General features: G+C 58.0%; 1 protein-coding gene across 5 annotated transcripts in view; it reads left to right on the forward strand.

Moving 5' to 3' along the window:
- LOC137001143 (uncharacterized) overlaps positions 1-15,306 on the forward strand; it is a 44,359-nt gene extending 29,053 nt beyond the window's left edge. For all 5 annotated transcript variants that reach the window (XM_067359427.1, XM_067359430.1, XM_067359432.1 and 2 more), the window contains one exon: positions 10,487-15,306. In XM_067359427.1, coding sequence (XP_067215528.1) covers positions 11,362-13,842 — 2,481 coding nt within the window. In that variant the 5' untranslated portion in view covers positions 10,487-11,361 and the 3' untranslated portion in view covers positions 13,843-15,306. The remainder of the gene's footprint in view (positions 1-10,486) is intronic.
- The last annotated feature ends 19 nt before the right edge of the window (positions 15,307-15,325 follow it).

The raw sequence follows: 15,325 nt of genomic DNA on the forward strand, positions 1-15,325 counted from the left end.
CTGTGTGGGCAGTCGGCCTAGGAGACGGACACTCCAAAATCAAACCACAGGATCGGCGGGGGGGAGGTGCGCTGCTCTCCTCCCCGGTTGTACCCGGACTCGTCGCGCTCGGCCGGGGGTCGTCTTTCCCCGTGCTCGCGCGATCATTCACGCACACACACACACACAATCACTCACACACACATTCTTGGTCCCCGAGCTGTCTGGGCGCCTTCGCGGTTGCGAAGATGCTTGGAAGCCGGGGGCCATGCATGCATTCTGCGGGGGGCACCCGCGCATCACAGTGATGCGTGGGTTGCCGCTTCCCGCGGTGCATACACACACACAAACACTCACCTATCATACATTCATACACACATCATTCTCACACACATACACACAAATCACCACATTACGCCCGCCCGGGTGGGGACCTGTGGTCCTCTGGTGGGCCGGCATGCGGGTGGTGAGGGGGCGGCGGTCGTGTCGGGACGCGTCGCTCGGGGGAATCCGCATTCTACCCGGGGGCGCGCTTTCGGGGCGGTCCGTTGCTCTTGACCCGCCGCATGTCGGGCCTCATGCGGGCGGGTGGCGGGGCGGGTCTCCCCGCTGGCCGGTCGGTGGCGTGCGCCGAGCGGGCCAGTTTCTTTTTGGGGGCCCGTAAGGCGTGCGCGCCGATTGGTGTGTCGGGTCCGGGACAATAGCGCGGAGGTCTTAAGCCAAGGTGGAAGGCATCGTGCCGAGGGCTGAATGGCCGCAGAGACCTTAAAAATGTGCGGTCGCAAACGATCCCTGTGGGGCACCTGGCGCAACCCCACAGTATTTTAGTCGCCTTATCCCGGTAAGGAGGCTCTGCCGGGATGGACCCATTTTCCTACCAGTTTCGTGGGAAAAAAAATGGGTAAAAACACAAATAAAAATCAAAACACAAAGGACGGACAAAACAAGGACGACAACATGGCAATACAAGAGGTAGCCACAAGGACACGGATGGAGATGAGTGAGGGAAGGGAGGATGTCGATACGGTGGTTGATAAAACCACAGTCGGCCGGCTGCAGAGAGACGCCAGGGCGACCAAGGTAGGCGGCGATGCCTCCCCCGCCAAGATGAAAAGGAAGGCGAAAGGGGTGATCTCCTCCTCGAGTGAACTCGAGGACGGGGAGCCCCTTTTCAGCACGCCAAGGGGGAAGGTGATGGGGCTAGCCAAAGGGATGACGTCCACAGACGGAAGGAGGGCGGACGGAGACGAGGAGGTAAGGCCCAGAAAATACAGGAAGAAGGGGGTTAGTACCCCCGAAAGAGACCTCCTCCTGAGAAAGCAAAGGGAGATGGAGAGGGAGCTGGAAGAGCTCCGGACGGAGAATCGGAGGCTTAGGGAGGAGATGGAGGAAATAAAAAAGAGGAGAACACCAGCCCCTCCTCCACTCACCCCTACCCCGATGAAGGATTCGGACCCTATCAGCCCATCGCTGGGTCAGATGGGGAGGATGGACGAAAAGGGAGGAGAAAGGGGTCCCCTCCGACAAACCGGACGGGATCGAACGGCGGGACAACGCAGGAGGGAGAGAGAAAATCCCCCTGCCCCCCTCTCTCCCGCTACTGGGAGGGAGGAGATACGGAGGGCAATAAGGACGGCATTGGAAGAGATGCTGCCGGTGGTGCTGGCCGAGCTGGGATATGTCCCACCCCCGGCCACGGCAGCGGGGAAGGAGTTCCCCCCCCTGAAGGAGGGGAGGGGGAGGGGCGAGAGGGGGAAAAAGGCCGAGGCCGTTCCCCCTCCCTCCACCGCCCCCTCTAAAGGAGCCCCACGTCCGCTCCGGACTGGGGGAGGACGAGTTGCGGCCCGGACGGAGCCGCGGGCTGCACAGGAGGAGAAGGCCCCCCCCCCGCAGCCACAGCGGCAACGTCAGGAACAGCAGCAGCAGCAGCAACAGCAACAGCAGCAGCAGCAACAGCAGCAGAAGAGGGTACCAGACCCCCCTCCCGCCAACCAGAATTACGCTTTGGCTTTGGTGGCGGGGAAAGGGAAGAAGGAGAGGGTAACCCAGGCGGGAGGACAACAGGGGAAGAAGGGCCCGGCTCAAACCGCCCCCGAGAAGACCCGAAAGGTCCGGAAGCCCCCCAGCACAGCAGCGATCACCATCACGTGCTCTCTGGGGGACTACAACCGGATATTAAGGGAGGCGAGGGGCAGGATCAGCCTCGATGAACTGGGGATCGCGCATCTGAAGTCCGGGATAGCCAGGACGGGAGCTACCCGCCTGGAGATTCCGGGCCCGGATAGCGAGAGGAAGGCTGATGCCCTGGCCGCGGCCCTGAAGGAAGCGTTCAAAGGAAGGGAAGGAGTGAGGGTGATGAGGCCCTTTAAAATGGGGGAGCTGCGGATCAGCGGCCTCATGGACTCGATCGAGCCAAATGAGGTCGCTGAGGTCGTGGCTAGGGTAGGAGGATGTCCCCTAGGCGAGGTGAGGGTTGGGCCTGTCAAGCCCTCCCCCTTGAGGAACGGACTGGGAGTGGCATGGGTGCGGTGCCCCCTCAACGCGGCAATCAAGGTCGCGGAGGGGGGCGGCGTAAAAGTGGGATGGAGCATTGCAAGGGTGTCCTTGTTGGACGAGAGGCCCTTGCAGTGCTTCAAATGCATGGAGACGGGCCACGTGCGGGCCAAATGCACGAACGCGGCGGACAGGTCTAGCACCTGTTACAGGTGTGGCTCAGCAGGGCATGTCGCGAGAGACTGTAGGAACCCCGTGAGCTGCCCTGTGTGTAAGGATAAGGGGCTCCCCCACACACATAGAGTGGGGGGCCCTGCCTGCAAGGCCCCCAAGAACTGGGGAAATATGAAAGGGAGGGTCACTGAGGGCGCGGCCACGGCACCAGTGGCAGCACCCGGGTCAACCGGGTCCGAAGGGAGGAAGGTGAGGAAAAAGGAGGGCAGGACGGGCGCGGCCTTGGCCCCCGCGTCCGCTCCGACCACTCCCACAAGGATGGAAGTGGAAGAAGAAGGGCATGTGGGGGTGGCTTTGGCACCCACACCCACCTCGGCCCAATTAAGGGAAGGGGAGGAGAAGGAGCTAATGGGCGCGGCCCTGGCCCCCGCGCCCACCTCCAATCCCCCCAAGTCTTCGAGGAAGAAAGAGGAGACAAAGAAAAAGGAGGACAGGACGGGCGCGGCCTTGGCCCCCGCGACCGTCCCTGTCACTCACCTCACTCCCAACAGGATGGAGGTGGAGGAAACGGGTCAGGTGGGTGTGGCCTTGGCACCCACACCCACCCCTACCCCAGGGATGGAGATGGAGGAGGAGGGGATGGCAGGGAGGGCGATCCATACGCCCGACCGGAAGGAAACCCCCTCCGAATATCTGGAGGATGTGTCCCCTCCTTGGGAGACGATCGGGGCGCCGCGGGAGCAGAGGCCGACGGAGGACTTCGTGCAGAGAAGGAGTGAGCGCACAAAAGAAGCCGCAATAACATCTGCGGCAGAGGAGGAGGACTTCCCGTGCGTCAGCCTGGTGGATTCTGACTAGGCCAATTCCCGTCTGTCAGGATCCTCCAGGTCAATGTGAACCACTCCGTCATGGCGATGGACTTGTTCCATCAAAACATGGCGGAGGGTGGGTTCGAGCTGGGGGTGGTCTCCGAACCGTACCGGGTACCGGAGGGCCACCCCAATTGGTTCACCGACCCGACGAGGGAGAGGGTCGCCGTTTGTTGGAGACCCCCAAAGGATTCCCGCCCGTTCTCCAAGATAGGAGACGGGCCTGGTTTCGTGGCGGTGGAATGGGGGGATTGGTGCGTCCTGGGGTGTTACGCCCCACCTAGTTGGAAACTCCCCGCCTTTAAGATCTTCCTGTCGGAGCTGGGGGACTGCGTTCGCAGATGCCTCCCCCGGCCCACGATAGTCGCGGGGGACTTCAACGCGTGGTCCACGTTATGGGGTTCCCCGCGCACTGACGGGAAAGGTGGGGAGATGGTGGACTGGGCGGCGGCACTCGGCCTGTGTCTGTTAAACACGGGTTCGAGGAGCACCTGCGTGCGTACCGGGGGGGAGTCCATTGTGGATCTCACTTGGGCTTCCCCGTCTGCCGCGCGTAGGGTCACGGGTTGGTGGGTGGACGAAGACCTGGATTCGGGGTCCGATCACAGGTATATTGTGATCGAGGCCTCGACCACCCCCACCGGACAGCTCAGCCGTCGTCGGCGTAGCACCTCAAAAAGATGGGTCCTCAAAAAGATTAATGAGGACATCTTGATGGCGGTCATTCTGGTGAAAACCTGGCCAACACCATCCGGCCAGGCCGTGGACCCAGAGGAAGAGGCCACGAGGATCGTGAGCATGGTTGAAGACGCGTGCGAAGCGTCTATGCCACGATCTAAATGGTCCCCTAGTAAGGCGATGTACTGGTGGACTGAGGAGATCGCCGATCTTAGGCGTTCCTCCTCGGCCGCCAGACGCATATTCCTGCGTGTGCGCAGAAGGGGGGACCATACCAGAATGACGGAAGCTCTGGAGGGGTTTCGCGTCGCACGAAACGCCCTGCGAGCCGCCATCAGGAAGGAGAAGGCCAGGGCTTGGGAGGAGCTAACCTCCACCCTGGACCGGGATCCGTGGGGGCGACCCTTTAGGCTGGTTCTCAGGAAGCTGAGACCAAGGGCGCCCCCCACCGCAGAGAGACTAAAGCCGGCAATCCTCGGGAACGTTATTGACACGTTGTTCCCCGTGGGGGAGATAAACATCCCTCCCCCTACGATCGGGGAGACGTGGCCCGAGGAACCGGCAGTCTCGGTGGACGAGATGACCGCGGTGCGGGCTAGGCTCGGTGGTGCTGCTAAAGCACCAGGACCCGACGGAATACCCGGCAGGGCCTGGGCTCTGGCCGCGAGGGTGCTGAGTGACCGGATGGGGCGGCTGTTTACCGCCTGCCTCAGGTCCGGCACTTTCCCCTCGCGGTGGAGGAGGGCCAATTTGGTCCTTCTCCACAAGGATGGTAAGCCGACGGAGCACCCCTCCGCATACCGGCCGATATGCTTGCTGGACGAGGCAGGAAAGCTCTTTGAGCGAATCATCGTGGGCCGCCTCGTCCAGCATCTGTCCCAGGGTGGTCCCACTCTGAGTGATAAGCAGTACGGCTTCCGGGAGGGACGCGGCACGGTTGACGCTATATGTCACGTGCGCTCCTTCTCGGATGCCGCGCTGGAGGGGGGGGAGGTGGTAATGGCAGTGTCCCTTGACATTGTGAACGCCTTTAACTCCCTCCCCTGGGACTGTCTGGGGGCAGCTTTTGATTATTTTCAGCTGCCTCCATACCTTCAGGCAGTCCTGTGGGACTACCTTAGGGACAGGTCTTTTGCATATACGAACAGCAACGGTACGGTGTGCGAAAGGAGGATGTACCGCGGGGTTCCGCAGGGGTCTGTTTTGGGCCCGATGCTGTGGAATCTCGGGTACGATGTGGTGCTCCGGACGGCCCTCCCTCCGGGCTGTGACATCGTCTGCTATGCGGACGACACTTTAGTCATGGCACGGGGGGAGGAGTGGTGGGAGGCCGCGGCTGCAGCGAACGGAGCCGTGGCCAGCGTGGTGTGCGCAATACGGGGCCTGGGGTTAGAGGTGGCTCCCTTAAAAACTGAAGCACTGTTCTTCCACAGGAAGACAGATGGGAGGCCACCCCCGACAATCATCAAAGTCGGAGGGTCCCGTATCCCTGTGGGGTCCAAGATGAAGTACCTTGGCCTCACCCTGGATGGACTCTGGGAGTTTACACAGCATTTTAATGCTCTTGCTCCCAGAGTGGACAGGATGGCGAACGCGTTGAGTCGCCTCCTGCCCAACCTCGGCGGTCCAAGTGCCAAAGTTAGGCACTTATATACGAACACCGTCCGGTCGGTGTCCCTCTACGGGGCACCGATTTGGGCAGAAGACCTGATGGCCAACAAACGCGCCCTGTCCCTGGTTAAAAGGGCAGATCGGCGCATGGCCATCAGAGTCGCCCGGTGCTACCGGACGGTGTCGTACGTGGCGGCCACGACCCTGGCGGGGGTGCTCCCGTTCGACCTGGTCGCTGAATCGCGTGCCGAAGCCTATCGGTGCGCGAGGGAGGTCGAGCGGAGCGGCATTTCCCCCGAGAACATCTCCAGGGAAGTGGCAAAAGAGAAGGCCAGGGCCCGGAGGTGGGCGCTCAGGAAGTGGAAACACAGACTGGGCGAACACAACACTCCGGGCTTACCTGGAGTATGGACTGTCGAGGCCATCCAGCCCTGTCTACTAGAGTGGGTAGACAGGAGGGGAGGAGGCATCTCCTTCCGAATGGCACAGGTTTTCACCGGGCATGGCTGCTTCGGTGACTACCTGTGTCGTATCGGTAAGGAGCACACCGCGCGGTGCCACCACTGTGCGACCGGCCGGGACTCGGCGCAGCACACGCTCGAGGTCTGCTCAGCGTGGGCTGAGGAGCGTCGAGTCCTGGCTGCGGTGGTTGGCGAAGACCTCTCCCTCTCATCCCTAATTAAGGGAATGTTGGAGGGGGAGGGGGTCTGGGAGGCGGTCTCCTCCTTCTGTGAGACGGTTATGTCTCGGAAGGAGGAGGCCGAGAGGGAGAGGCGGGGTGAGGGGGGTTCGACCTCCGCCCTGGCGAGGAGAAGGAGGGGCCAACGGAGTGATCGGGTCAGACCACGTCCCTTGTGCCCGGGCGCTGGTGGAGCGCAAAGGTAGGATTGGGGGGGGGGTGGGAGATAGCGACCTCTCTCACTTCCCTACCCCTCTGGTAGGTCCACGGTTCCCTCGTTTGGAGGGGCCGTGCGGAGTCCAGCGACTTCGTTAGGGTACTATCCCAATCGCTGGTAGGAGATGGGGACTCTGATTTCAAACCCCCGGGTGCCCGGACTCGATAGGTGTGTTTTTGGAAAACACACCCCCGGGATAGAGGAGCATTACCTCGATAAAAAAGCCGGGGCCTGACCAACCTCGTTAGCACGCCGGTGCTCCGGCATAACGGTCGGCCCCCATTGCACGAAGGGGGGCGTAAAGTGTCACACACCGTAACCCCAGTTTGTGGGACCGGGGGCCGGTGCAAGCATAACGCTTGCGCGGGCCGCGAGGGTGATTCAACCTCTATAAAAAGATCCGGGCAGGGTGGGCTCGTTAGTCTTGGTCGACAACCGCCCTAGTGAAAGGAAAATCACGATAAAAAACCCGGAGAGGGAAACTCTGTTAAAAAATGACAAATTATGGTTTGATGTCGGATAGGAGTAACAAGTTACCGCAGCAGAGATTCGGGTGCTCAGCTGCCGGCGTGGATGGGGGTATCGTCCCTGCCCCCACCACGTCGTTATCCGACGTAGGGCTAACCGCGAGGTTGACGTCGAGCCTCGCGGCGGAAATAGCGATCGATGGTGGCCTGGGCGACTATGGGGAGGAGTATGGGGGGCTATTCCCCCCGCTCACACTCAGGGGGGGTGGAGGCGATTCGCCCGAGCCCCACCCTATGTCATCGGAGGAGGAGGGGGAGAAAAGGACCGCCACGGTAGTGGAGGGTCTCCCCCTACAAGAGCTGCTGGAGGGGGAACCCGGCAGATCTCAGGACAGCGGGGACAGCAGATCTTCGCTGGGGTCGGACGCTGTACGGCGACGTGCCACGGCGAGGGCGGCCGGCGGACGGCTCTTGGTACTGAGGAGAGGTCAGGGGAGGCCGCGGAAGGACGGAACTGGTCCGTTCAAGCCCGCCCCTCTCCTGGCTACATCGGAGTCCGATACGGACGACGGGAGGGACACCCGCGCGAACACTTCGGTGGGAAGCGCGTCAGGGGGCATGGCCGCAATTCGGGACGTTGAGGGCCCGGCGGGGGTCAGTCCGTTTGCGGAGGTGGCGCCGCCCAACCTCACCGGCCCGCAGAAGAGAAGGGCGGAGGAGGAGATAAGGAGGATGGAGAGGGGCACAACCGAGGAGATGCTCAGCAACATCGATCGGGGGCTCCTCTCCATCGAGGAAGTGCGGCAGCGTGCCGCAAACCTTAAAGGGGAGTTGAGCGGGAAGCTCAAGTTTGGGGTCTACGTCCTCAGAGAGGTTGTTCGGACCATGGCCGCCAGGGCCTCTGAGGGCGGGGACCCCGGATATTGGAAGGAGAAGGTCCTGTTGTTGGAGAGGGACATGGAGGCCCTTAAGGCGGAGAATGGCCGTCTCCAACGCAGGACCCGTAAACTGCAGGCGGAGCTCGCCAATCTGAGGGCTGGCGAGAGACCCGACTCGCCTGTAGGAGGAGGGGGAGGGGGTACCCCCCCCAGCACGGATGATGCTGGAGGAATTGCTGCGGGGGTTGCGAGGAATGATGGGATTCCTCCCCTTCCTTCCCCACCCGCCAGGTGATACGAACGTGGCGGTAGGCCTGGCGGGAATCGCCAAGACACTGGAGGGTTTTGGCGAAAGGCTGAGGGGCCTCGAGGAGAGAGCGACTGGGCCCGCTCCTCCTCCGGTCCCTGCCTCTCCCCGCCCTCGGGCACCCCGCGCTGGGGGGGTTGCTCGAGACGGGGTGGGGAGGAAGAAGAGGAAGAAGGGGGGAGAGAAGACCGGGGGGGCGGTCCCTCGTGGGACTGGGGGTTTGTCTCCCCAACCCTCGACAGGGTCTCCCGCCATTCCCCCGGATCCTACACTGGAGGGGGATGCTGCGCCGGCAGCGGATAATCCTAGTGAGTGGATCACCGTTGGCCGGCGCAATAAGAGGAAGGGAAGGGCTGCGAAGGAGGGGATGGGGACTGGCCCCCCCACCCCTGCAATCCGGGCCCGTCCGGGTCCACCGGGAGCGACCCCCGAAGGAGCGCGTCCCAAGGGGAACCCGGTGAAGGCCGTGAAGAAGAGGCTCCCGCGCTCGGCGGCAGTGCTGCTAGCCGGACAGGGTAACCTGTCCGAAGCGCTGCTTATGGCGAGGCGGGAAATCGTCTTGGGGGATCTTGGCATCGATAGACTCGATGCCAGGAGAACCCGCGGAGGGGAACTCCTCGTGGAGGTGCCGGGGGGAGGGCAGGATGCGGAGGCGAAGGCTTGTCGCCTAACCTCCGCAATCCAGATAGCCCTCCAGAAACACGGGATGGAGGGGGTAAGGGTCTCCAGGCCCACAATCAGGCTGGACCTCCGCCTGAGAGGGGTGGAGGAATCGGTCTCGGAGGAGGAGATCCGCAGGGAAATTTCTCTGCGCGGCGGATGCTCCGAATCCGAGATTCGAGTGGGACCGTTGCGCGCCACGAATACCGGCAAGCGCACGGTATGGACCCAAGGCCCGGCGAGGGCCATGATTAAGGTGGCGGAGGCAGGGAGGATCGACATTGGGTGGTCCAACGTTCGGGTCGAGCTGCTGCCGAGCAGACCGGCCCGCTGCTTCCGCTGCCTGACGCGGGGGCATACGCAGCAGAGGTGCCCGTCCAAGGTGGATAGGGCCCTCTGCTGCTTTCACTGCGGAGAGGAGGGGCACAAGGGGTCAACGTGTAAACGACCCCCTTGTTGCCCCGTGTGCACTACCGCTGGGAGGAAGGCGGATCACAGGGTGGGGTCGGAGGGATGCCCCCTGATCCCCCCTGCGCCTCGCGCCCCTCCATTAAAGAGGGGCGATAAATCAACCCCCTCCTCGATGGGTGGTGGGATGCCGGCAACAGCCGACGTAGGCCCCATCCCCTCTGAGGGCGAGAGGGCAACGACCGGGGAGAGAGGTCCTCCCGATCTAGGACCAAGTGGGGTTGGCCGTGGGGTGGACCGGGTGGCGAAAGAGCCAAGTTCGGACTACCGCACCCCGGCTGAGAAGCGACCAAGGGGGGCAAGAGGGGAGGAAACAAGTCCCCCCCAACAAACGCCCTCCAAGATGCGGGCCCTCTCTGCTTCGAGGCTTCCTCCGGGGAAGCCGGGGCTGAGAAGCAGAAAGGGGGGGGGAGGGTCCCCTGTGGGCGGACCGAAGGGCGGCACCCACACCTCTTAAGGGTGGGTGTGTCTAGCTGTCGGCCGTCCACAGGTTGGATATCCCGGAGTTAGCGGGCATGGGAGTGGGACCCCGGGCCGACTTCCGACCGAACCGAGAGTCGGATCCCCTGTGGGCGCGGCTACGGGCGGCTCCCGCACTCTTTTGGTGCGGGGGTGTCTAGCTGTACCCGCGTCCATAGTGAGGATCATTGGACCACTGGCCCAATGCGGAGAAACGACTGAGGAGAGAAAGGGGGGAAAAATTCCCCCCACATAGAAATAATTGTGCCGGGGAACCGGTCCGCCGGGGGGGATGGCTGGATGTATGCGATTGCGGTTCCCAGCCTCCCCCCACAACGGCAGCTGAAGGTACAGCAACGGGGGTGGAGTTTAGTGGGTAGGCGCCTGGGTGATTCTCGGACTCGTAACCCGAGCCCCAGGTGAATCCCACACTACCCTCTGGCAGGGATGTTCCCACTGCACGCCAGAGGGTGTCTTTTGAAGATTCTCCACCCCCGGGGGGGGGCTCGCCCCCTCCGCACAAAAAAAAAAAAAAAAAAAAAAAAAGGTTAGGTTAGGTTAGGTTAGGTTAGGTTAGGTTAGGTTCCCCCTCCTTCTCGTTGTGCGCCACCTTGTCGTGGTGAGAAGGCTCACCGTGGAGTGGCTCGCAAGAGTCATTCTGCGGTGCCAAGAGCGCACAGTTCCTCCTATGGGAGGAACAAGGAGCCCGGCGACTCCTTAGGGATGAAGTTCGTGTCTCGGCACGAATGGAATCCCAATCGCCGGTAGGGGTTGGCGGCCCCGACTACAATCGCCCGGTGGCACGGCACCGTTAGGGGGAGGACTACTCCCTGTCCGTGACGACGCGGGTGCTCCCGCAGGCGCGTCTCTGTTTCCCGGAGGGGGGCAGGGGCGCATGCCAAGAGGAGAAAACCTCTATAAAAAACATTGCGGGTGCTCCCGCGGGCGCCTCCCTGTGGTCTGGGTGTTCCTGGCCCACAGGTTGAGTGCATGCCAACCTGAGCCGGTGGCTCGGTTCCCTAACGGGGCCCGGGTCACCGGCTTCGGTGGGAGGGATGTGGGTGCCTGGCTGGTGATCAGTCCAGGTGTCCCACAAATGTGAGGACCGGGAATTATTTCTTGGTTACCTGTGGAGGGACGGTCCAATGTATCTGAAATATCAGAGACATTGGATCGGGTTGCCTATAGTCTTAGTAAGACTAAGGTGATGGTGATGGTCCGGGGCGGATCCTCCGGGGAACTTCCCCGGGTTTCTGGTCCGGTCCAGCAACTGGGGCCATCCGACGCGTTGTCGGATTGGGCCTGGTCGCGTTATACATCGGGCAGGTCGGGCTCGCTAGCCTTGGCCGGCAACCGACCTAGGAGAAGGAAAACTCCGATCACAAACCCGCAGAAGAAAACTGTGTCAACAAATAACTCTTTATGAACGGAATGGAAAACAAAAATGAATACTTACCATCACAGGGGAACTCGGAAACCCCAGTGGTCGGCGCATACGAGGGTATCGTCCCTGCCCTCGATGCGTCGTCATCATGTGTAGGGCTAGCTGGGTTGTCGGAGATGAGCGACTCAGTAAAACCAACGATCATCTCAAACACCGGGATAGAACTTCTGGTAAAACAGATGCGAAAGAGGGTTAAAGACATAGGCGCATGCCTTAATCCGGATCCTGTACAAGACGAAATGCAAAGATCTGATACCGAAGAAGGGTTCCTGCCAAGCTCATTAGTAGAGGTCACAATGACTCCTGACCCAGAGGCAGGAACTGCGGCTGGAAAGAAGAAGACAGTTAGTGTAGACGCGAATATCATGGAATACATGGATCTTACGGGATTTTCTGAGGATGAAAGTCTGGCCTCTTCAACAAAAACGGTATCGAGTAGAGGAACTAAGCGTCCAAAGAAAACAAACGCTAAGAAGAGGAAATTCAGAAACGAGGTAGAAAAGTCCTCCTCCGAAGAAGAGGAAGGAAACAAGGACATGGGATTAACTTACAAGCAGAGATTAGAGGCCGATACAATATTAAAGGATATAGGGGAAAGACCTGCGGCGGAAATAGGTGCCTACGCGAAGGAGTGGTTACGCCAAGTGGAGGATGCCAGAGCCAAATCGAAAAATATCAAAGGCACATTGAATAAAAATATCAAGGTACATACGCATGCAGCATTAGAGGCGGTGGACATCCTCTCCAAAAGGGCTTCTATGGTGGGGGATACGGATTTCCTACAGGGGAAAATAGAAAAACTAGAAAGAGAAATGACTAAAATCAAGAATGAAAATGAAATGTTAAAAATAAGACTGGAGAAGATGACAACCTCTGTACAAAGGGAGGATACACCATCTCCCACACCAACTGAGAACCCAACCCCATCCTGCGCTGATGAGGTTGATTTCCCGGCATTGGAAGGCATTATTATTCCACCAGCTATCAGACCTCCAATACTGGGTGTATCAAAGGTGATAGATGAAGGAAGAATACTTAGGAACAGAACAACTAAGAGTAGACCTAGGGAAAAACATATAGACGAGGTCAGATACCAACCAGAAATAGACATGGAGACGGAAATGGATATGGATATGAATGTCATAGGGGAAAGTGCCCGCACTGTAACGGTGACGGAAAATAAAAGACAAGACCATACCAGTGAAATTCTACTGGCAATTAATGGCTTAACGGAAGTGGTGAAGAACCTGGTTCACTTACACACAAGAGAACCAGCAGCAATAAACCTAGAACAAAGAAGAAAAGAGGAAATAATAAGTAAAAATAGACTTACCTCGAAGAAGACACCTAAGGCTGCGACCTCTACTGCTCCGACGGCTGCTCCGGGACCCTCAAGGTTGACTGCGGCTCCAGCTGCTTCATCTATGGGGACTGCTACCACTGCTACACCTGGAAAAAAGAAGAAAATTAAAATAAGTGAAATAGAAGATAAAGCGAACCAACAAACAGAACCACTGTGGACTGAGGTACTTGGTAAAAAAGCTAAAAAGAAAGCAAAAGGGAAAGAAAACTTGAAGATGCCCAACATAACTGGGAATTCAATAAAAATGAAAAAGAAGGAAGAAGTAAGGAATAATCTACTTAAAAATAAAAAGAAGAGGCTGTCTCGTTCAGCTGCTGTGTCCATTACCTGTCTAGGAGAAGACAAGTACACTGAGACGCTGCAGAAAGCACAAGCAGCCATTAATCTTGATGATGTAGGAATAGAAAACCCGAAAATAAGACCCTCAGTCACGGGAGGAATTATAATACAAATTCCGGGTGAGAAAGCGAGTGAAAAAGCAGACATACTAGCTACAAGACTGCGTAAAACGTTTGAAGGAGAGGAAGTTAGAATAGGACGTCCAACGCAAAAGATGGATCTTCGAATTTCGGAACTCGACGATGCAACAACCCCAGAAATGGTGGTTAATGCAATCGCGACGAAAGGAGAATGCCACCCAGATGACATATATCATGGCCCCATCAGAAGATATAAAGGGGGTATGGGTGCAATATGGGTGCAAGCTCCAGCACTGGCTGCACTGAAAGTTGCGGAAGGGGCGAGATTAAGAATTGGCTGGACAATGGCACGGATAGCAGTACTACCGAAAAGGCCTGTACAGTGCTATAGATGCTTGGCTAGAGGACATACTAGCAACAGATGTCCTCCAGCTAATGTGGACCGATCTACGCACTGCTATAATTGTGGAGATCCGGACCACAAGATAGGTACATGCACAAAAAAAGCATGTTGCCCGATTTGCAAAGCAAAGGGTATGAAAGATAATCATAGAGCGGGCAGCCCTGAATGCCCTCCTTGCTCTCCTATAAAAGGTAGGTCGCGTGGCACCCCCACACTGGCCTTAACAACGAGAACGGAGACAAATATGGAGATAGAGGACATTTGTACGCAATAATGGCCCTATCAATCATATTAGCAAATGTCAATCACTCTAGTGGGGCTCAGGATCTACTCGTTCAATACATGGCCGAGTGGAGAACGAGCCTCGCTATTGTGACGGAGCCCTATTATGTACCGGAGAATTCCAAATGGTGGGGCTCAATAGGAAACCCTCCCAGGGTGGCTATCACTTGGGGGGGTGGTGACGTAGGGGATAATCTCCCTTGCAACTTGATCGAAAGAACAAACAACTGGATAGCGATAGACTGGGGTGGTTATCTAGTTGTGGGATGCTATTGCCCGCCGAGGAAAAAAGTGAACTTCAGGGGTTTTCTTAGCTCGGTAAGCATGATAATAGATCCCAATATGAGAAGACCAATATTAATGTTAGGTGATTTTAACGCCAGATCCCTACAATGGGATAGAAAGAGCACAACTAGAGGAGAAATGCTGGCAGACTGGGCTGCTGGTAGAGGCCTTACGCTACTTAACAAGGATAAGACGCCCACATGCGTTAGAACACAAGGTCGATCAACGGTGGATTTGGTATGGGCAAACCCAGCAATGCTCAGAAAAATACAAAATTGCTACGTGGATCAGGAAAACCCTACCGCCTCAGATCACTTGTATGTGAGAACAGTTTTGGGTGCCTCTCTGGATCGCGTGAGGGATAGGTTAAAAGAATCCAAACTCCGATTTCCCAAATGGAACGGTAAGAAGCTAAACAACGATAGGTTAACGGCTGCAATTATGATCAAACTGTGGAGCAATAGAGAACATCCGGATAAAGACGCAACGGAACAGGCTGACTGGCTGGACAACGCACTGAGCGAAGCCTCTGACGTAGCTATGCCGAGAATCCGCAAGATCAGACAGAGGAATACATATTGGTGGAATGAAGAAACAGCAGCAGCACGAGAAGAATGCAAGGAAATAAGAAGGATACTCACAAGAACGAGGAAAAGAAAAGGAAAATCAGACAACGAAAGAATCTCTGTTGAAAGGAAATACACAGAAGTACAAAGAAAACTGCGTTTGGTCATAAGAAAGGCCAAGAACGATGCATGGTGCAAACTAACGGAAACGATTGACCGGGATCCCTGGGGACGACCGTTCCGCATAGTAACCAAGAAAATGAAGCCGCAGACCATACCGATAGCTGCCGCACTTCCGTCGAACACGGTGGAGAGAATACTTGAAGTACTTTTCCCGCCGGGCGATGGATGTCGGGAATCTCAAAGAGAACGGTTCACCTGGCAGCCGGAGTGGGACGTTCAGGAATCAGAGGTGAAGCTTGCCCTAAAAAAGATACAAGGGAACAAAGCCCCTGGTCCGGGAGGTATACTTGGATCAGTACTACTCGGTACATCTAAAAACTTGCTCTCCGCCTGGACGAGATGTTGCAATTCGTGCCTAAAAGAAGGCAAATTCCCGAAAAGCTGGAAGATCGCGAACTTGGTTCTTCTTCGGAAAAAAGAAGGCCGAATGGATGACCCGAC

This window comes from Linepithema humile, chromosome 7 (genome assembly GCF_040581485.1).
Source record: "Linepithema humile isolate Giens D197 chromosome 7, Lhum_UNIL_v1.0, whole genome shotgun sequence".
Taxonomy (NCBI): Eukaryota; Metazoa; Arthropoda; class Insecta; order Hymenoptera; family Formicidae; genus Linepithema; species Linepithema humile.